Source organism: Halyomorpha halys, unplaced genomic scaffold (genome assembly GCF_000696795.3).
Source record: "Halyomorpha halys isolate HHAL.00 unplaced genomic scaffold, Hhal_1.1 Scaffold452.1, whole genome shotgun sequence".
Taxonomy (NCBI): domain Eukaryota; kingdom Metazoa; phylum Arthropoda; class Insecta; order Hemiptera; family Pentatomidae; genus Halyomorpha; species Halyomorpha halys.
Window position 1 is genome coordinate 633,782 of NW_027113202.1, and position 23,174 is coordinate 656,955.

Below are 23,174 nucleotides of genomic sequence, written 5' to 3' on the forward strand. Positions count from 1 at the left end.
TATTTCGTTGTTTTATTCACATACTGAGGATTAATGCCATTTGGCAAAGGAAGGGCACTATTATATATATATATTTTTTTTTCAATAAAGGAGGTCAGAAAAAAAAATAAAAGTGGGAGTGGAGGGTCACACGCCGTTTTCCAATTCAGACGCTTTTTTAAACGTTTCTCGATTAAACTATCTTAAACTCTCTTCTTCCTCCGTCTTAAGGACATATTTTAAAAGCGACATTAACGGCCATTATTAATATCACTTAACGGCCAATAGATTTTTAAATTTTTGATGATGGACTTTGTCGCCTAAAAAAATATTCAAGCTGAATTTCATGAATAAAACAGTAATTTAGACTCTTTACTTGTTTGATGTAGTGAACAAGATTAATATTCCCATAACATAAATGGAGGACGTGTGAATATGCTCTTGTGATTGGAAAGAGGTGATGGGTGAATTAAATGTTCTTTTCATCAGGAAATTTCCCTGAATCTTGTTTGAAGTGATTGAGCAATTAATAAATTATTTCAATAGAAAAAATGTACTTAAAGATATATCCTTTTTTGAAGGGGGGATTTTAATTTAAGGAATTTAACGATTTTTTATACTCCAGTATACGGCAGGAAAGAGGGAGAAAGACCAACTTACACTAGCTATAGTGGTATAATTCTTGGTTTATTCCGAGGGACCACCATTAAATAAAAGTCAACCCATCCAGGCCGGATTCAAATGCTTAGACACTAGGATGCTAAGTTCCTGCCTTAATACGCGGGACTATCAACAACCTAAGAAGTAGAGTTAAAGTAATTAATTAATTAAAGTAATAAGAAGTAATTATACATTTTCTCATAAAACTAGTAAATTCCCTCTTGTAAATATTTAGTAGTTTCTAAAAATATTTTGTAATCGGTGTACAGATTATTTCATAATTGATAGACAAATAGATTGATTCAATACGTAGAAAGTAAAATGAAATTCATAATTAAAAAATGCAATCAAGGAAAAAAGTACAGAATTTTTTTGCTAAGAATTTAATGTAATTAGAAAGTGGCACATTCTCTCCAGTTGTTTAAAATATGTTTTCTAACCGAGGTAATTATTAAAATTCAATTAACTGACGCCATAAAGATGATCAATTAAACAAAATTAAAAGCAGTAAAATAAGCAATATATTTACAAAAATCAAACTTAGGCAACAATAATGTCTAAAATCTTCTCAATAGGTAATAGCTAGGCATCAAGAAGCTAACTGCTGAAAACACTCATTAATAAGTCTTTGTAAGCTTCATAATTACTAAAACATAATTGAATAGACTTTAATTAAATCTAGGAAATAGCTAAATATATCTTATTAATAATTGATGTTTCATCCGGTTAATGAAGTGAATGAAATCGACATACCTGTGTGGATTCGCTGGTGAGCTTTGAGGTGTGAACTTTTCGTATAAACTTTATTGCAGCCTGTAAAAAATTAAAATAAAACAAAATAAACGAAAAATCAAAAAAGAAAAAAGAAAATTAAAAAAAAATTGTAAAATTAAAAAAAATAATATAATAATGTGATAACATTATTTGAACAAACGCTGTTAGAATCATTAATAGTTTTATTTAACTTTAAATAATTATATATTACCCTGGGAGCAACTGTTAAAACGTTTGGAGAATTTTGCAGTTTGTAAATAAAAATTTATGAATTAAAGGTATCTATCTAAATATGTTTAGATACCAAAGGTTCTACTCTAGCCACATGATTTATCACCGTACGTCAGCAACCAATTTTTATGTAGAATCAAGTCAAATGTATTTCAAACCACGGTTACTAAACTAATATTCAACCATTATACTGAGGAAAAAAAAATAATGTAATGAAGAAAAGATTTGAACAGGGTTAGTTAGGGATAACAATTTTTAATAAAGCAGTAGTATTAGTGGATGATTGTATATATTCTGTATTGTTATTAAAGTCTGGGAGTAATAATCTACTTTCATAAGTAAGTCCTTAATGGACTTAAACGTTACAATTATAAGAAAAATAGCATAAACAAATTGTATATGTTGTTGAAAAATCGCTATGAGAATATGACAAAAAAATGTTTAAAAAAAGGTATGGAAATATTTTTTTCTTTACACGATTAAAAAAAATATGACGTAATATATCTGATGAAAAAACAAGACAGATGAGGCAAAAAAAATTAAAACAGTAAACAATTGGACTTTTCTGAACATTTAATTACAGGCCATGTAATTGGCATAGGGAATTATTGCAACACTGAAATTGCGATTTATTCTGTCGTCTCTCACAATAAAATTTTATTACAAAAGTAAAAATAATTATTTTGTAGTTAATTTAAGTTGTAATCGTGATAAAATATATAGCAAGCCCAGAATAGCTCTATTGCGATTTTTAAAAACGCTAATTGTTTTCAAAGAGAGTCTCTATTTGTGAAGTTTAATTGAATACCTTAGAAGAGAGTTTAAAAATTGGGTTTTTTTCTTATTTCGGCCGCGCGTGAAAAGGATGTGGCACGATAGGAGAAGCCGCAAGATTAAACGATATAATCAATGATTGATAGTAAAGTGATTTATTTATCTTTTCATATTGTTACATATCTCCTTTTTTTATTTTATTTATTTATTTTTTAAATACAATAGAAAATTCATTCGGGACTTATCTCCACAATTGAATAAATCCCCCCTACCACATTAGAACAATTAATTAACTAAATGAGTCACTTTCCTTGATATCGCTATGAATCATATTCGACGTGAAAAACAGAGTTATTAATAGATAAAAAAAATCAATTTCCATAACGGATAAATTATTGTTCGACATAAAATTAAAATAACATAATTTACGTATCTAATTACAACCTTCCTTATTGTCATTCTACAGCGTGTCTAATTCTAAAAATGACGAAAGTTAAAAAGGCAATTTAAAATTCAATAAAGTTACGTCTCATAAATGTTAATGGCTCAACTAACTGTGAATATTAATGAACATGGAGGACGCATTAGATAAACCAACTCTGAAGTTAACTGGTAGTTATAAGGATGGTTGAATAATGCCTTAACGACGGGGTTTGGTTTGTTTCATACCTCTACTTAACAGCCCCGCTAGAAGAATAACGGTAGAACAGCCATTGCATGATGACACCATACGATATGTCTAATTAGGCAATCATGTGGAATTTTTTTCAATATATAATTACTTATGCAAAAAATTAACAATTATTACATTACAACTATTGTCAACTAAAGTATTCGTAACGTTGTAAAATTTTTTTGCTACTCCTCAAACAATTTTCTATAATTCTTCTGTGAAAAAAAATCAAAAAGATAAAAGTAGACTCCCTTTATAATCCCCATTCATCAAATTCTGACAAACCAAAAGCTCATGGTCAGACCTAAGATAACCTTCTCATGTACGTTTCGGTCGACTCCTCGAACGCTAGCTCATCATATTGCCAGATTGTCCTTTCGATGAATAGTTTATTATCCATCCCGAAAACTTCATGCATATTTTATTTGCCGTAACACAAGTAAAGCAACAATATTAAAAGTGAAATATCTTAATTACATTTACCGGGTGTAGTTAACGCGATGCAAAGTTTTGTAGCTGACTGAACTACAAATAATAAATTTATTTATTACTTTTTGTAAGCTGTACCTTTATGTAATTTGAAAGTTTTTGTTTATTTCTAAGCCGTTTGGATGTATTAGGTTTGAAATTAGTGGTAAGGTATGATGAGATCAATCTCTTTTACTGCATCTGATGCATTTTAAGAGGGGACTGAGGAAGAAATACGATAGATATGGACAGGGATAACGTTTTTGTGTCTGCTGTCTGATGACGAAGTTCACCAAGCTACTTCATGTTAATTTGAATGTTATAAAAAAAGTTAATTTTATTGCATTATTATTGAACTGCATGGAGTTAGAGTTTTTAAATTATATAATTCCAAACCTGTATTAAGATTGTCCCTGAGGATGGCCGGATTGGCCAAAACGTTGAACTTCTAAGAAAAATAAAATGTTTTGAAACTAAAATGGATAGAAATTAAATTATTTATTTTTAAAAAATTTACCAGTCTCAAGAAAGTGTTAAGATTATAAATTAAATATTTTATTTATTTTTATATATTTAAGATTTTTAGAAAATGAATAAATAATGAACTAGCAATTCTGAAATTGAAATCAAAATCAAAATATGGTAAAATAAACAAAAATAATGTAAATGTTAAACTAAAATAAGGCAAATATCATTTTATTGTAAAAGAAACTATATAAAATTTGAACTAAAAAAACAATAACTAATTATTTAACTACAACAAAAATAAAGTAATTCTTCATTAATAAAAAAATATATATGATCAAGATTAAAAAAAAAAATTCTTACCATTTTACATAATTATAGAGAATTTGAGCCCACAAAATTTTTACAGAATTTGAGAACCTTTCATATTTGTACAACGTAATGTTTTTCTACGAACTTCATAAACGGTCTATATATAGGCGAATGAAGCATCCAGCTGGCTGTCATTGTTAAATAAAATGCAGATGGTAAGAAAGTTTATTTTTTGTCATTAGCCGTGAAACTAACCTTCTAAATGATGACTGAGTCATTCATTTTGATAAAATATTAAGGGATATATGGAAAGTGAAGAGCAAGATATCTTTAAAAAATAATATATAAGGATTGTTGATTATTTAGTTATTGAATAGAAGTCAATCATTATATGTATATTTATGCTTAAGGTGTACGGATTACAATATTGTTTATTTTTTAAGATTTGGTATTTTTAATCTCTTCAAATATTTAATTAAAGTTCATTGAAACATAATATTTATCTCCTGTGCTTGCTTTCTTTTGTTTAGAAATCAAAGAAAGTAGGTAAAGGACCTTGAATACCAGTGCGAAACTAGGTCCTCTGAGTGGAGACAGGAGTAACCGGAGAACACCGGATATTGGACGTCAAAAAAGGCGGACTTACGGGCAAAAACAATGATCAGTTAGACAAGATATTTAAAACAAATGGTTACTGGAGTGCTTCTAGGAAAGGCTGCAATGGAGAACTTATTGCCTACCTGCAATGACTCCGGGGGTTTAAAAAAAAAACACAAACAAAAGTAAAAGAGCCTAATGAAACGAAAACAGGTAAGGAAGGAAAGTGGGACTATGAATGGACTGGCGACTTCATTGAGCATCAGCTCCCATTGAGGAGCCCGTCTCAATGGCGTACTACCTGCTCTCCAATTAGCTCTGTCAGTCTTCTAATCGTTCTCAAATCTCGGGCAGTACAGGACACGAGTCAGAGTGCAGGATGTCTGTCTGCCACTTGACTTCCTCTTCAGTCACACTTGGTCATTATACCCAAACTTATTAACTTTACCGTTTGTTTCTTCGTTAACAATAGCACTCCAAAGATTGTACTTCCACTTGGACGTAATAGCCCAAGAGGAGGTACGAAGAATTTTATTTCAACCCAATTTCTAAATTATTTAAAGTAGAGTAAATTTTCTAAAACATTTGCCCTAATAGGCATCTGCACCTAATAGTTCCTGAGATAAAGTAAACATTTTATGAAAACGTTTAAAAATCATCAACATTTTGTAAAAAAAATTTGCAAATATCATAAAAATGTTTTGAACTACGTTATAGTACTTAACTACCTTTGATTTGAGTACTAATAAACATCTGTACGTTTAGTGATTCCTGAACACAAGAACAAATAGACCAATGACCAAAATATCGGTATGGGTCCGTTAGACCCACCAGCTGAGCTTTAAGTTAAATTTAAGTACAAATGATAGAGTAGTGAGGTATCAGAGACTAAAAAGCAAAACATGGCTGTGTATATCGGGTCCTATATACAGTGATTATGATGTATATTAAAAACCAAATGTCTTGGTTATTAAACCTGGTACTTGATGGTCCAGTTTATCTTTTGGACTGAGAAACACTCGGTTTTACTGATAAATACTTCTATTATAGTGTTTAAGAAGACCAATTATTATTTATTTACGCCAGTGATTCCCAAAGTGGGGGGCACCGCCCCCTGGTGAGCGCTGCAACGATTCAAGAGGTAATGACCACAGATACATTTGGGGGGGCGATGAATAACTAAAAGTTGTCACGGTCAACAATATTACTGCTGACGAAAATAGATCTGAGGATTACTAATTGGTAGCAGCACACAAGGGTCATCCTTCGAATTAAGATGATTTCGAATGTTTTAACTTTTTTTATATTACATTTAATTTCAACCCTAAATCTTAAAGAGGAGAGTTCAATAAATAATTTAATAATTTCAAAGTTCAATGTTCCTAATTAACACCTTTCTTTGCTATATTTTATGAAAAAGGTAGCAACATTAATACATACATATTTCCTATTAATTGCTATTAAAATAAAAAATAATAATAATTTCCAGGGGGTACTAAGAAATATTTTTCCTGAAAAGGGGTGGTAGGACAAAAACGTTTGGGAACCACTACTCTACGCCATAAATGTTTATTTATGGTCTCAGTGTGCTTTTGTTTAAATAAATAATTTTATGTTCTAGATACATGGGAAAAATCACTATATTAATTAAAAAATTGGATTCAGTTACAAACATGATAACATCCAGCATTGTGAAAAACACAAAAATTAATTAAAAACTAGCGGACATTTGAAAAAAAAAATATAATAATGAACTGTCATTCTCTGATCAGTCATATTTCTAAAGCTTTTTTTTTTTTTTTTATTTGTTTTTGAAGCAAATATATTTATGCTATAGAAAAATTATATATATATTTTTCAAGCATCCCGTCATATAATCAACTCTGGAGAAAATTACTGCTATTAAGTGAGAGGAACTAATCTACAAAATTGATCATTATTTAACATAATAAAATGGTCAAAGAAAATGTAAAGACAGTTAAAAGAAACAAGAAACGATATAAAAATATATATGACCACATAAAATGAAGTATGGCGTATTCTCGGAACCGATGCTTCAATACAAAAATTAATATTTATCAAGCCTTTAATGCTCAGTTTAAATTCAACTTCTAAATTACCCTTGGTCATATCTCTTCAGGAAGCAATTTTTTTTTTCTATTAAATTACACTTACTGGTTAAATCGATTGTAAAAGTTAACCTTGACCTCGGGCTTATGGTTATGGCAAATAGTTAAATTTCTAAAGTTACTTTATGATGCTAATAAATTTTTATTTGATTATAAATTTAAATTAATGAGGTTTTAAATACATATTACAAATTTTATGTTATGATGTAAAATGTTATCATTTTAACTATGAATATAACAGCATTATAATTCTGTTAAAAAAAAAATCATATTAAACTTTTACCTTATAAATCCGTCGATTAAAACTTACATTTTTACGACAGATATTCCTTTTACGTTATGTTGGTTGACCTCTTCAAGAAAAGTATTATTGTAAAAATAAATTGTTTTACCTTTTTTCCTTCTAAAAGATGGAGAAATCAAAGAATACTAATCAAAATATTCTAACCCAATTTCTTGGAGATCTTGGGAAATATGTTTTTAAAGACTTTCGCCAAAACAAATAACACCGACGCTAATTTGAAACCAATTATGAATCATATCTATCTAAATATCAAATTGCTATCATTTTCGCAAGAGCTGAGCCAGTGAATATAACTGGGTCGGCAAAGTAGTTTTTGCCCTAATTTCTAATATTTAATTATGAGGATATCAACTATTTAAGCGAGACTTACTTCATAAATAATATTTTGAAATTCAATTCATCAATATAATTTTATCTTAAAAACAAATCTGTTGCAATGAAAACAAATATGATGAAAATTGTGTTAAAATTTAAGTAATTAATTTACCTTTTTACTAAATGTAAATAATTACCTAAAAATAAGTATTTACTTAAATAATTCACCTATTAACGATTTAAAATTTGACAAGCATAAATGATAATTTTATCTAAATTTAATAGCGAGATAAGTAAATAATACATAAATAAATGTCTTAAAAGAACCCTGGTATTCTAAAAAAAAAGTCTGTATGAGTAATAATTTAAGAAATAAAACCTTATCACAACAAACCGTAATATAAATGGGTCTCAAGTGTATATACACACACATCTTGACCAGCAAGGATCCATGATCCAGCCTTGGCAAGGATCTCAATAAAAAACTAACATTAACATTATTGTACTCAAACAATTTTTAAACGTAATAATAAACACAAAATAATACTATTGTAACCTGTTTTAATAATACGGGTTACAATATTTTACAGGAATTTGGATAAAAATAACTATCACTTTTTTTAATACTATAACGTCATTATAGTTACAAAAACGTAAACAATATTTTACTCAATATTTCATTATTTAAATTAATTTTTAAAAATTTGTTATAATTGGTTTATTATTTAATTAATTAGTTACAATCAATAAAATATCAGTAGTTCCCACTCGCAAAGCTCTGCTGTCCCTTTTGAATAAAAAGACCTACACAAGAATTGTTTACTGTATCTTTGCAAATATTGATTCAATTATAAACTAATAATGCAATTTAATTTTCTGGATTGAGACAAATGAGTATCTGGAATGTTTATTCCCAAAACAAATAGAAACGATTTTCTATGGGAACCTACAAACTATATATATTATAACAATAACGACTTTGCTAATAATGGTCCGATTTAGATAAATATTTTTTTATTTAGTAGGGAATTAAATTACCTTTTACATAAAACCTGCAATGTACGAAAATCCTAAAGATACTTTAGGCGTTTTTTTTCAAGAGGTATGGATTATGTTTCATTCGATAATTGTCACTAGGATTTTTTAAATTATCAATAATCATGATTTCCTAACTGATTTTTTTTTATTCTACCTATCTTGAGCCGTCAAAAGCTCAAATTGTTAAGGGGGAAGAAGTAATTTTTTTTATCGATAGTTAAGGTTCTTTATTAAATATGGTCAACCCTAATGACTGCCAGAAATTTGGTATATAAATATCACAATGTGAAATCAGGAGAATTAACAAAAGATTCGAAATCAAGCAAGCTACACCTCGGAATATTCAATTATTTATCCATCGATTGCAGTTATTTAATTTAACTCTTGGCAATAAACATTTATAGGATTTTATTTATGTTTGATAGGAGCAGGTTGATTTCGTAGACAAAATAATGACTTAGACCTCGACGTCAAAGAAGATAATTTGCAGCTAAAATTTACTTTCGAAATTTTTGCTATGGTTTGATGTTAGGAAAAAGTACAATGGTGAAATAGCATTTTAAATACTGGTTATAAACAACGGTACGGAAGCCAAATCGCACTTCATTATCTAATATCCTAAGAAGGAGTGTCATAAAAAACACACAATTTCACTTACTGGCTAGTTATTTGCTGAAGAACAGTAAATATGGTTATTAAAGTAAAATCATCTAATTTAACTGTCTCGGCGATCGTAAAATTAATCATAAAAGTGTTTTATTAAAGAGAAGAAACGTTTTAGCTTTGAAAGCTAGTAATCTTATTTATTACAAACTACCAATAAAAACAATGACCATATTTTACTAAGAATTCTCGCATAACGTTATAATAGTTTTTACTCTCTTTAAATTATTAAAATTCAAAATGTGAATTATCTCATAGTAGTACTATTTCCTATTTAAAAAAATTTAATATTTCTATTTCTATTTAATGTACTATTTCACAGAAAAAAACAGAATATTCGAATGATTTTCAATGATATTTACGTTAATTAGTAAATAGAATTTCCTAATGCGGTTTAACCAATTTATCATACCAATTATCAATTATCAATCTCTTTTAATATTCAACACACTCAGAATCATTAACTTGACGCCTTGTGGACGGTAAAAAAAAAGGTTTTTAGCTTCGACTATATTTCAGGCTGTGAGGTATAAGCAATAAAATAAGTGGAACGGGCCATAAAATACAGAAATAAAAAACGGTCGTCCTGGTGTTATATGAGGTCTAGGGGACACACGTTTCAGTGGACTGTAAAACTATAGCTGTCTGACCTTTCCTATTATAGGCTTCCTAGAAGGGTAGAAACTAGCCACCAAAGAAACATATTCCGATGTATAGCAATATTTTATAGAAATTTTGTTATTCCGAAATTGTCTTCAAAAGTTATTGTTTTATACATTTGAAAAAAAATTAAAAGTGGCTGCTTGATAATGAGTCAACTGTTTGCACGCTGATTTTGGTTCTATAGATCTATTTTAAAAATATTTTGGTGTGTTGATGCTGCAAATACCTTGCTTACAACATAGCATTTGATTTAGTCGTCATGCTGTATAACAAACCTTAAATAAGAAAGACAAAGATGTGTAAACTCTCTAATAAAAAAACAAACAAAAATTGTAAATGAAAATAATTTTAAAAACACGTGAGAAATATAAGAACGTAATGCTATTTCTAAAAACGCCTGGGATAGCATATTGTTTTGCCTTTCTCTAAAACCTTTTCTTAAAATCTAAATTTTTCACAGAATATTTTCAAAATTAAATATATATTTCCGAAAAAAAAGGATAAAATAAAAAAATTCGATTTTCTCAATAAAATTTATAATACAATGGAATCATTTATATTATTTTATCTTAAAGGTCCTAAGTACAATTTTTTTTCTAAAACTAATTCAATGAAAAAACGCCGAATTTGTACTAAAAATTTATAATTAAATATAAGAAAACTTTAAATGTTGAGACAGCTGTTTCTTTTGGAGCACATGCTTAAACAATTACTTTTGGAGCTTATGCCCTACCTAAAATGACTTTTTTCTCCAAAAACTTGATATCATAAAAAATTTAATTGTGATTCTTGAAATTTTCAAGTATTGAAATAGTATTATTTTTTTATTAGTCAAAACCTCATTTTGGCGCTTATGCGCATTTAAAAATAACGTTTTGATTATAACTTTGAATTCCATTAATAGAGAACTTCTTAGTATTATTATGGTTAAAAAAATAAAGGTATGTGCTGATAATGACCTATGAACCTGTTGCCACTTTGCCAGATTTACGAGGGTAATTTAATTCTAGTATCAAGGACATAGTGAATTAGAGTTAAATTAAGAGAATCACTTAAACGAAATAAATTTATTAGGACTACTTTGCAAAGTATAAGGATAATATCCTTCGGATGTCGGCTAAGGTATACTTAACATTCGACCTTCATCTTACGCTGATTTCTTTTTTTTCAGCCCTTCCTTTTTCTTTTAATGAAGCGGACGAGGGTTGGAGCATGGGCCCTCACGAAAAGATAATCAGGTGCAACTAGTTCAAGAAGGATAATGTATGCCGTCAGTGGATGTCCAGTATATTACATGGTCAGCTTCACGGCCAACATTTTATTTCATTTTTTTTTTCATCAGTCTTTGCATCATGTTACAAGATTTAGGAATAATATTCATGTCAGTCGATATGTCTCAAATGAGGCCATTGAAATTGCTTATAGGGAAAAAAATAAAGTCGTTAATTTTCTGAGTGAGTAAATAAGCTTTTATACCTTATATGGGCCGAAAAATAAATTATAAAACGTGTTAAAATGACTTAAGTATGTCACATGAGTTTTCCTTAAATAACTTTTTAATTTAATATGGTTCATTTGCATATATTATAGAAAATATTTAAAATATATCATAAGGATGTGGGAGTAGGTGGTAATGCACTGTACTACTTACTCAAAGGACTCGTGTTCGAATCCGAATTCGGTAAATAATTATTTTCTGTTTCACTGTAGCCGTGAGTGGGGTTCGGTACTGTAGGGTTCGGGAGCTCTCTGGGATCTCTGGCGGTCAAGCATGATTCTGACCAAATCACCACCTTCCACAACCGTAGGTCTAGTAACAGTGCTTCCTTACAAAGTACTGCACCCCTGACCCCTCATGGATTGCAGCCGTACAGATTTAATTTTTTATAATTTTAAAATCATATGGATTAAAAATAATCCAACATACATTTCTCAGAATAAACACATATTTTTTAAAAAGTTATTTGCCTATTACATAGGACAAAAATAAACATTGTTTTTGTATTTATCTTTCAACAATTAAATTTGGATTCTACACATCGTGTGACAACTTGTTATTTGTATGGTATGCTTTTGTAAAACTAGACCCATATGTTGGAGTTTAGAGGAAATTAGCACTCTTAATTCAATAGTTAATAAATACCTCCAAAACTACGAGCTTAATAAAATAGCTCGTATCGTATCTCAAGTCGAATTTTTAAAATGTAATTTTTAGGATTTAAAATCCTGTTGAACAGATTCGATACTTAGGACTCCATCTTGACAAGAGACTTACTTGGAATCCACACACAAGACTGAAACGACAAGAAACCGCTCGTAGATTCCGATTGCTACAACACTTATTTGACAAACGCTCTAAACTTCCCATTCACTACAAAAAATTAGTATACACTACAATAATCAGACCAATTTGGACATATGGAATTGAGCTCTGGGGCTCCACCAAACCATCAAATTCTTCCCGCATCCAATCGTTACAATCCAAAATCCTACGTAAAATCCTTGATGCTCCTTATTACGTCACAAATAAACTCATTCATAAAGACCTTAACATCCCATTCGTTGCAGATTTGACCCAAAACAGATATGCGTCTTTTTATTCCAAACTCCTTAACCATCCTAACCCATTAATTCTTAATCTTTCATCCTTAACAATCCCTGATAATCCTCCGAGGCGTCTGAAAAGAAGATGGCCACGAGACCTTCTAGTTTAAATTAATGTTTGAAGTACCACCAATGGGTGGTTCGTTCCCAAGATTTTCAAGTGTATATGAAACATACTACATATTTACTTATTGTATTATTTTGTACAGTTGTAAATTACAATAAATAAATAATTAAAAAAAAAAAAAAAAAAAATTTAAAATCAAAATGAGCTCAAAATAACCACTCCTTTCCAAGAAACAATAAATACTTGAGCCATTATTTGTTAAAATAACAAAATATATAAAGTAAATTTAATTAACTTTGGTTTTATCCCATATGAGAATATTTAGGATCAATGGCTCTCATTCTATAAACATTAGTAGACAACTCAACGTTGTAATGTGGAAATATTTAAGAAAATGAAGTTTTATAAATAGTCAAAGATATAAATTAACATTTCTTAATTGCAGATTTTTTTCAAAATAGCACCAGAATACATGCTATGAATGCTATACATGCCACAGATGAAAATAAACAATATTTATTTTGGTTGAGCAACTAATAAGCAATTAACTATGAGACAGGGAATGGAGTTTTGTTATATTCTCATATTTACAAACTTCTCATAGATGAAAGGTTTGAGAATTAATTTTTTTTTTAAAATAAATTTTATAACAGCAATTGAATATTTTTTTAATGTATACTTTCGAGGAATATCCAAAATATTTAATTTATTAATGCAGAAATTAAATAGAAAACCACAAGAAAAAATTGGTTTAAATATTATGAATATGAAATGCGATTTTGTTTTATGTGTGTTCATGATTATGTTTACTTATTTATAAATAAATCTTTTTTTTTAATATCAGATAGATTTTTTTTTCAATGTCGAGTATGTTATACCATTCTTCATTTTGTTTATATAATTTTAATGTCTATGTTTATTCTTAATTTATTTTTTAGTAAATGCAATAAATATAATGGCAAGAAATAATTAATTTTTTTTTCGTTTCATAGCTATTTCTAAAGAACTTAAAAATAGCTATGGAATAAAGTGTTGTTGTTTTTTATTCGATTTTGTTCAATTTTCTGGTGAAGACTACACCACTATTTCAATATACATTTAAATCATAGGATAAAAGTAAATTGATGTATGTAACAAACAGTAATAAAATAGTATTACCTATCCCAAACAAAGATTTTGTTATTCACTTTACCCCAAAGGACTTAACTTGCTTCAATTGTGAACTAGCTTCCATTAAACCAAAGACGTGAATAGGGAATCAGTTATGATAAGGGTTACTTAGCATTTTCTCCATATTGTGTTCGTGTAATGCTCGAGGTTATCCCCATAACACCGGGGTTGAGATATAACGTAGTGTTGCATACGATGCAAACGCTTCGGTAAATGTCACGTTGGCAGATAAGGGAAAACTATGTCTTTCAAGCCTTTTTATCGTTCGCCACACATCTCGAAAGGCCTTATATGTGCTAAAGTAAATTATTGCACATTCATTTTCTTCTTTTTTTAGATTGCTCGTTGTTATAATATAAAAACAGGTTATAAATTACTTTTAATATTTCTGTTAGGTTAATAAATCTGAGTAGTTCTGACTTCGTTATAGAAATGGATCATTTGAAAAAAACAATTCCAATATTATATTAGATACAGGCACTAAGCTGTTAAAATTATTGCTTATTACAGTATTATGATAATGTCTCAATTACAAATGGCAGTTTAAAATATTTTTTTTTAGTTAATCTACATAACGGGTGATACTTATCTAATGTATGTTTTCGGATCACGCACTTTTGAGATATTCAATTTACATAAAAATTAGATATTAGGTATCATTAAATATTTTTTATGACCAGAATTCACTAGACTTTATTAATATTCATAATCATAATCATGGTTACGTTTAAGCAGATTTGTAAGATCAGAGATCAGAACTTAACAACTGATAGTAATCTAATATATATAGTGTTTTTAAAGGCGCTCATGGTAAATTAAGATATAATGTCTACAAAATATTTGTTTAAAGGATTCCTTGGGTTTTTCAGTTTATTTTTGGAAAAACTTTAGGTCATTGAAATAGTTATCTAGAACATAATTATAATAATTAAATTTAGTTAATATTGCTGTTTATTTCCTAAAATATTATCAGGGTTTTAAAAACAAAGATACTTTGTCGCATAAAATAAATTCGTTATCTACTACTTTATAATTTAGGAATGAAACTATATGTGCTCTTATATATAATACAATTCTAATAATAAGTTATAATGCAATTATTAAAAAAATTCCTAATTTTTGAACTTTTTCTAGGTTCAGTAGATACTGTTTAGGATGTACAATCACTGGTGGGTCTTGTGATGGGGTCAATATTTTTTATTTGTATTTATCAAATTTAATATTTTATTTTATTTTCGTTTTATAAATTTGAAAGAATAGAAAACTGTGGTAAATTCTTAATATTTTTATTTAAAATAAAGAGTACTTTTTAGTCCAGGATATTCCAAGGCATAGCAAAATGACAACCGATTTTCGTCTTTTACTCTTGTTTCGTTTAGTTGTACAATTCTCTAACGTTCCGTGGATTTTTTTAATCAAATTCCTTGTCCTTTCCATTTTTAAAAATTCTCTTAATTTTCTAGGTTTTCCAGGCCCACTATACAGTACAATCTCTTATGGGTCTTTAGGCTGTTTCGGATGGGGCCACTATTTTTGATTTCTGCTTATCAGATTCAACATTTTAATTTTTATATTTGAAAGGGTAGAAATTTATTGAAAACAATAACATGATAAATGCTAACATTTTTTATTTAAAATTTAGTTCGGAAGATACTACATCTGGAGAAACGACCAAATTTCATCTTAGGCCCCTGTTTAATACAATCTACTTATTTTGTCTTAAAATTTAGAAGAATTCTTATACTTGCACTTATTAATATAATTATCTATTTTCTTACTTTATATAGAGCCTTCCGACTTACCGAGGAATGTACAGTGGTGTATCCGCCGCTTTTCCAGTTCTGGGTTATTCCTCCTGTTGTACTTGACGGGTGGCCGAAGCTGGAGGGGGTAAGGTGGTGGTGGCGTTCTTCGGGGAAGTTCGAAGCCCGGTTGGCCTCCTACGCCTTTTTCACACTTAATCATCGGATGGAGGCCCTGAGAAAAAAAAGAAGATATCATCAATCATTAAAAATAAACTGCATTTTCAATAATAAATGAATTAACTACTATTAAAGAACTACCTAATAAAAATAATTATAAGATATTTCAAAATGAACTCTTTGAGATGGTCCAGATAAAGAAGTTGAAGAACATGATACCGAGCACGTTGGGGGGTTGGTCATGCATGGTTCTGAATGCTATGGGTTCAATTCCCACCTTGGTCAGTTAAGATTTAGTTAAGTTATTTTTATTCACTAGTCATTTCACACTTTCCACTGGTAAAATTTTTTTTAAAAAATCATCAGTTTCACAATTTAACTATTAAAATCACTTCTTACTCTCTTATTAACTATAAGTTTAAAGAAAGCTATTAGGTTTTATACCCATTTATCAAAAAATTAAGTAAGTAAATATTTAGTTAGGTTAAGGTAAATATAAGTAAGTACAATGAATTAAAACTTGTTGAATAGTAATAAGAATCTTAAAATGAATTCGTCATACCTAACAAATTAGGAACCGTAACTGTGAAGTTAATAGTTCTGTTAAATTTAAGACTGACAGTAAAGGGTAATGATTAATTATAAACTGTAAGCTTATGTAGAATGATTAATTTATACACTCAACTTTAACTCATTTGCTTCTCTTTTCACACGTTACTCATTACTCATGCAAGTGAGCAATTATTGCAATTCTGATTAAAATATTACATTTTCCATTCTTTTTTCTAATAGATTTTTTTTCTCCTTCAAAGTAAATGGCTAAGATGTGATGAATATAATTACATACACCTTATTTTCCTTGTACTGGAATAGCAGTTTCCCAACTGAGTTTCCTCTCAATTTTCCCACCGGGAATAAGAACCGATTATCAGCGAGTTTCGCAAGCGGGGTAACCTATGACTGGATGTAAATAGAGTTGGATTCAGTTCGTTGCAATAACGCAGTCGTTACCGGACAGTAAAACACTTCCCTCAGGCAACCGCAACCTGAATGTAAATCAGTCCGTGTTTATTTCCATCTTGAGACATTTCCACGCCCGGTCGAGTTCATTTACATAAATATGATATTAAAGTATTCCCAAGAGATAAGTAACTATTAAATGCATTTGTAGTTATAAAGGATAAATAAGTACTGTCGCGACAGAGGAGATAGGCAGCTGTTTATAAAACAGTAAACACTTCGATATTATGTGAACAGAAGTTCATTCGTATAAAAAATATTTTGTACATTTAATATTATATATTTGCTTAGAGATTTTAGTTCTTTTATTCGCTATTTACAGTATAATGTGTGTGTGTATTTTTTTCAAAATAATTTATGAATCTTGCTAAGATGCAAGAAATCTCTAAAAAGAGAATGACGAAACTGCTTTAGAATCTTTGGCATCGAAAAGTAATATTTATGAATACCATTAAAAATAATTAAATATTAAAAGTACAAATATATTTTTTATATTAATTTTAGAAATTTTAAGATTTCACAATATATATTCAACAACCATTCTTAAAAAGATTTTTTAAATTATAAAAAAAACTTTATTGTTTTCGATTTATACTTTCTACTATATACCAGTTAGAAATCTTGTTTAAATATATATTTATAGCTAAGTATGAGTTCCTTATTAACTAGGGCACAAATATTTCTATTTCTAATAATCCTAAAATAATAGATAAAAAAATTCAGCCCAAAAAATTAGCAAGCAAAGAGAGAAGAAATTCATTTCATAGAATATATCAGTTGTTTTTTAAAAATGTTATTAATTCTCTTAAAAGCCAATATTTTTATAATGTTCATTCAATTTTTTTTTGGAACGGTTAATTTTAATTTAATTATTTAAATTAAAATTAATATATTAAATAAAAACTATTCTATAGCAATAATAATTAGCTTTTTATGTATATAAACATAAATCGAAACGAAAATCTGTTGATTAAATAATAAATAAATATTATTATTTCTTTTTTATATTTTTGCTAAATCTATTTCATTTTGTTCAAATATTAATATCGGATGTTCTGATATCAAGAAAAATTATTTTCAAAAAACGGTTGACATTCCTATGCAAGCTGAAGAGGTTTATTTGTTCTTGATAGAAATAAAACTGGAAATCGTTATAACCTCTTTGGGAAGCCATACCTATTTCCTTAACACTTGGCTAGTTTTTGAGGTCAAAATGGCCGTCTGTAATCACAGCTCAAGTGATACCTAGACCTCAAGTGCTGAGCCTCATATTTAATATCTTTATTAGTAACAATTTTGAAAATTAAATAAGAATATTATTCTAGAAGATAAATATATTTTTTTCACGATTAACGAAAGAAATGAAACGTAGTATAAAATACAGAATATTCAGAAAAACAATATTTCAGTCTATAAGTAACCTTTTACTTTTATAAAAAAAACAGGAATTGTATAAATAAATAAACATATCGTCTTTTAAGTAAGCTATACATCTTCAGAATAATTCATGATGTTTTTCCAGTTTTAAATGTTCATTTTAATTTTTAAAAATACAGGAGGGAACAATTTTTTTTTTGTTTTTGCACAGCACAATCCTAATTTCAAAATATACCTAAATACAATTTCTTTTCAAAAGTAATGTTTTGTCTGAAGCTTTAATATTCATACATTTACTAGCACATAATAATTTTCTAGTGGTTCTTATTCGGATATGAAATTAGTTTCCTTACTAATATTTTATTTTTTACTTTTGAATTTTATGGTAATTGTTTTTTAATGCTAATTCCTGGAATTTTTCGAATAATTAATTAAAACGTCGTATATACTCATTTAACAATTTGAGAAGATAGAATAATGTACATTTGTCAGGGAAATGAGATAATTACTAGTTTTGGGAGGTTGTTTGGTACCTACATAACTTTATGAACCTTTTTTTATATCTAAACTGCTTATAATTTTTTTCTTTTTTGTAGCGTTGACGTAGTACGTTTTCCTATTGGCTGGAGAAAAGGAAACTTTCCATGCGGTCAAATTGTACTCCTGTTTTCCTTAAGAAATTTTATTAGCATTCATACTTCAGAACTCGAGATAAAACAATGCGATGTTATGGTAGAAAATGGGAAATAAAAACGCTTTCAAACTACAACATTGAGTGCTTGAATGTTTACATTGGCTATTGATCAGAAGATACTATCAAATTAAATTTCCTAAAGTATTTTTTTTTGTAGATATGTGTAATTAATTTTAGAAGGAATTTAAATTTTTACCTAATATTGGCATTAAATTATTATTGGAGACTGTTGTATACATTTCAGATTAACCTATGTCTCGGTCCTGGACGGATAACTCAGTTTCTACTACACTTCCTCTCACATTAATATATGAATAAAAAGAGGGGAGGTCTAGCGAAAAATTAAAATTAAGTTTAATTATAACAGTTGAACATATTTAAAAATTCATTAAAAAAAAAATTTAAACTGATATTAAAATAAATTGTTTTCTTAATCACAAGGAATATTCATTAGATTTTATTATGAAATCTATTTAATTAAAATGGAATGCTGTTAATTTAAGATTTTAGTAATTAAGGTAATTAAGCTGAGTTTAATAAAATACTTGACAAAGAAAAACATACTTCAATTATTTTAATTAATTAAGCTCATTAAATAGAAACCAACACGGTCTTTAATTAGCCAGCTAATTATCGTGCACTAGTGAGAAGGGATAGTGTTGCCTATTTGCAATGCCATTACTAAGAAGATATCAAAATATATTAATTGATGTTTAAGTGCCTGTAAAGTGGATTGCAAATAAAACTTCCAAAGGTAGTTTAGTCCAATTTAGCGCGATCAACTAAAGCTGTAAAACGTTTTATGTTCGAATTTCGATCCCATGCAGATTAATCCACTAAGCTCTGACAAATTTATTCCTAGATTTTCTGAAAAAAAATTCAAATTGTACTATTAAAATTACATGGAATTCTCGTTATATAGAAATTAATATTAATCATATTCATAGTAACAACGGAACACTATTATACAAAGCATTTAAATTATATCAAACACGTTTATAGACTACATTAAGGCGGTGCAAATTTTATTTGCTGCATCTGCATAATGGAAATATTTGTTTGTTATTTATTTCAGTAACATTATAAAAATAATATGATTGTTCCCAGTTTGTGAATTCTAACCACAAAAACTACAGAGCTAATATTTACAAATTTTTAGACAGTAAAATTTAACGATATATACAGTTAATAAATAAAGCTGAAGAGTTTTTTTTGAACCATCTAATAGCTAAGACGAGCAATATAGTAGGTAGAGGTAGTTATTTTATTCCTAAATTCGTTATATCGAAAAAATGTAATTACAAATTACAATAGCAGTGTCTCTAACAATTAAAAATCGTGAAATTATGAAATGTCAAATGTAATAAATGGAGTTTTTTACTATGATTTATTTTTTTTAAATAGCATTTTGCTCAATTTCCTCTAATTTTACAATTAGATACAAATATAGTTGTTCATTGCAGGATTTGGATATTTTATACACAATTGCACTCAGTATGGATTTTTATTGCCTGATTTTGGGTTACTGTTTATAAATGAGGTCATTGATACAACCAACAGAAGATAAAGCTTATTATAAAGACTTATAAATTTATTATTCCTTGAAGTAGAATTCATGAATTCCGGAGAAAATAGGTAGACAGTAGGCAAAGCCGGCAGTGTTTATATGTTAGCTAAACTACTATGTTAATGTTTCAAAATAAAATTCAAAAAATACATTAGATAAAATATTAAATTATTTTTTTGCAACGCCCAGTGGATTATTTTAACTAATATTAATGCTTGTATAATGTATTTAAAGAATACTTATAATTTGTATACCTCAAAAAGTACTTATAGTTAGTGCATACACTTTCTTGCACTTATATAAAACAATAATTGAGTAATTTAATGCAAAAGTAGTGTAGGTTAAAACTGCATTTTTGAGATATTTAACAATTTATGTTAAATATCTCTTAATGTTTGAGTTTATGATAAGAAATAACAGCGTACTTTTCTGTTAAAAATAGTCAGTCTCAACCATATCAATATCTATATTGAAATCATTTGATGTTAATACAAATTTATTCATTATATATTATAGAAATAAAATGTGAAGAAAACAGAAACAATGAAACAAAGTTTATTTTCAACGGATCAATCAGTAGTAAACATATAAATGAAAATATATATCTCTATCTGGTTAATAATTTAAACAAAAAATATGAATGCTTTCCAAGTATTATGTTATTATTATGTATATAATTATTTGTTATAGGTTGATTTCGTCACAAAAGGTAGGCAATTTTTTTATTGCTCATGACCAGAATCTCCATTTTGTATTTATTTGTGGGTAATGCACTTCTTCATCAATTAATATCATATTTATGAACGATCGAATCAAAATCAAAACTTTCTTTCATACTGTTACGATTTCGAGAAGAGTTTAATCCAGTTATCTTTCAGTTTATGACTACCCATAGTGAAATTCTTATTAAAAATTCATCTGTATTTCTCATAAGGATATATTTATGTACTTAAATAAAAAATTAAATGTTTAAATGAATGGAATATGATCCGGGTGCGGTCAAAAAAAACTCAAATAGTAGATAATTATACTATTTGTTAATTATACTAGATAATTACTACTATAATAAAATAGTGTAATTATCTACTATTTGAGTTTTTTTTTACCGCACCCGGAGCATATTCCATTCATCTATATACACGGTCAATCAATAATCTTCCATTAAATGTTTAAAATTTGTTTTTTTTACGCAACTGTTCTTTATAAATCAGTATTGTATAATGTCTACAACCTCAAATTAAATATGATGATAAAATTACGCTTCAACCTGAAATACTGTGAAGTACTAAGGTTCCATACATTATTTTCTATTTTGATCTTGAATATTCATGAAATTTCTCAATGCTATGACCTAAAAAGATCGCTTGCCATTTCCGTTTGCGAATAACAAAACTGTAAATCACCAGATAATTAGAAATCATTTATCATGAGAGTATAATAGATATGCAATTACATCAACCGACATTACAGGTAATGCTTTAACTTTTTTTTTATTTATATACATCCTAGTAAATGCTGTTCGTGATTTTAGTGATCTTTAGTCTTTTTAAACAAAACTCTTTTTTTTTATTCAAATATTTCTATAACTTTATCATCAATGGTTTTTTTTTTTTATCTTTTCTTTTTCTTCTTTCGTAATAATGATAAGACCGATTGAGCTTGAAGGTTCGATACCGATAAGAACAACCTCTGCAAAACTTTCTTCCATAAACCATCATCAAAACCCAAACCTAGAAGATTAGACTAAACATAATCCTCCCATTTAAGTGACTCTTTAAAAGTTTACCTTTTTTTTTACGCTTCTCAATCTTTATTCTTGTGACTCCTTTTTTTTTATTAATACTTTTTTACGGCTGTAGTTAGGCATATATAACGCATGAATGTATGTATGATATCATATATGTATTTCCAAACAATGTTTAAAATAATTTCACCCTTTTTTAAAATTTTAGTTTTATTTACAATCGTATAAATATTAAATGTAAATTTTTATTCATTAAAATTTAAGGGAGGGGTGAGGAAAGTAGACCGTATCTCCATGGTATTTTAAAGAAAAATTTCTAATTGAAATAGCATATTTTGTCAATTTTCTTCAATATTTTTATTGAAATTGGTTTAAAATATCTTTATGAATGAATGAAGCTGTCCTCTACTGGTATCCAAAAATTATCATTAAGTCCAAAAAAAAACAACATACTTTAGACAAATAAACTCGTTTACATTCTTTTTTTCTCTAATTATTGATAACATTATTTAAAATTATGCTAAGAAGCCTCTGAACGGATAGTGTGAATTGTTTAGGGCCAAAATTTTAAAGGCAGTTGGGATTTTAAATACTTCTTTAATGCACTATAAAGATATTAAGTGATTCAGTTAAAAAAATACCATAGTCCCACTATATTTAAGTCTAATGTTACTAATCGTTTGATAAAAATTTGAAAATTTTTAAACTTCCTTATGGACAAATTTACACCAAGTTGCTTATTATTCTTTTGCCGAGCTCTATTATTGGATTTTTTATATCCTAATTTTCTTTAAAATTTTCAAAACGATATTTTTCGTCCGAGCTACGAAAATCAATCTCCGAAAGATGTTCAGTAAATAAATAAAGAAACCAATGTTAAAGTGGAAGTCAAATGATTCAGGAGGTTAAAACCAGACTGTTAATGCAATTTATATACATATTTTTTTAGATGCATGCATATATA

At 28.1% G+C, this 23,174-nt stretch overlaps 1 protein-coding gene across 2 annotated transcripts in view; it reads right to left on the bottom strand.

Moving 5' to 3' along the window:
• The window catches only part of LOC106682931 (Krueppel-like factor 3), a 310,001-nt gene that overhangs the window by 63,733 nt on the left and 223,094 nt on the right, over positions 1-23,174 (bottom strand). For both annotated transcript variants that reach the window (XM_067050796.1, XM_014424072.2), the window contains 2 exons: positions 15,689-15,863; positions 1,393-1,452 (listed from right to left, as the gene is read on the bottom strand). In XM_067050796.1, coding sequence (XP_066906897.1) covers positions 1,393-1,452; positions 15,689-15,863 — 235 coding nt within the window. The remainder of the gene's footprint in view (positions 1-1,392; positions 1,453-15,688; positions 15,864-23,174) is intronic.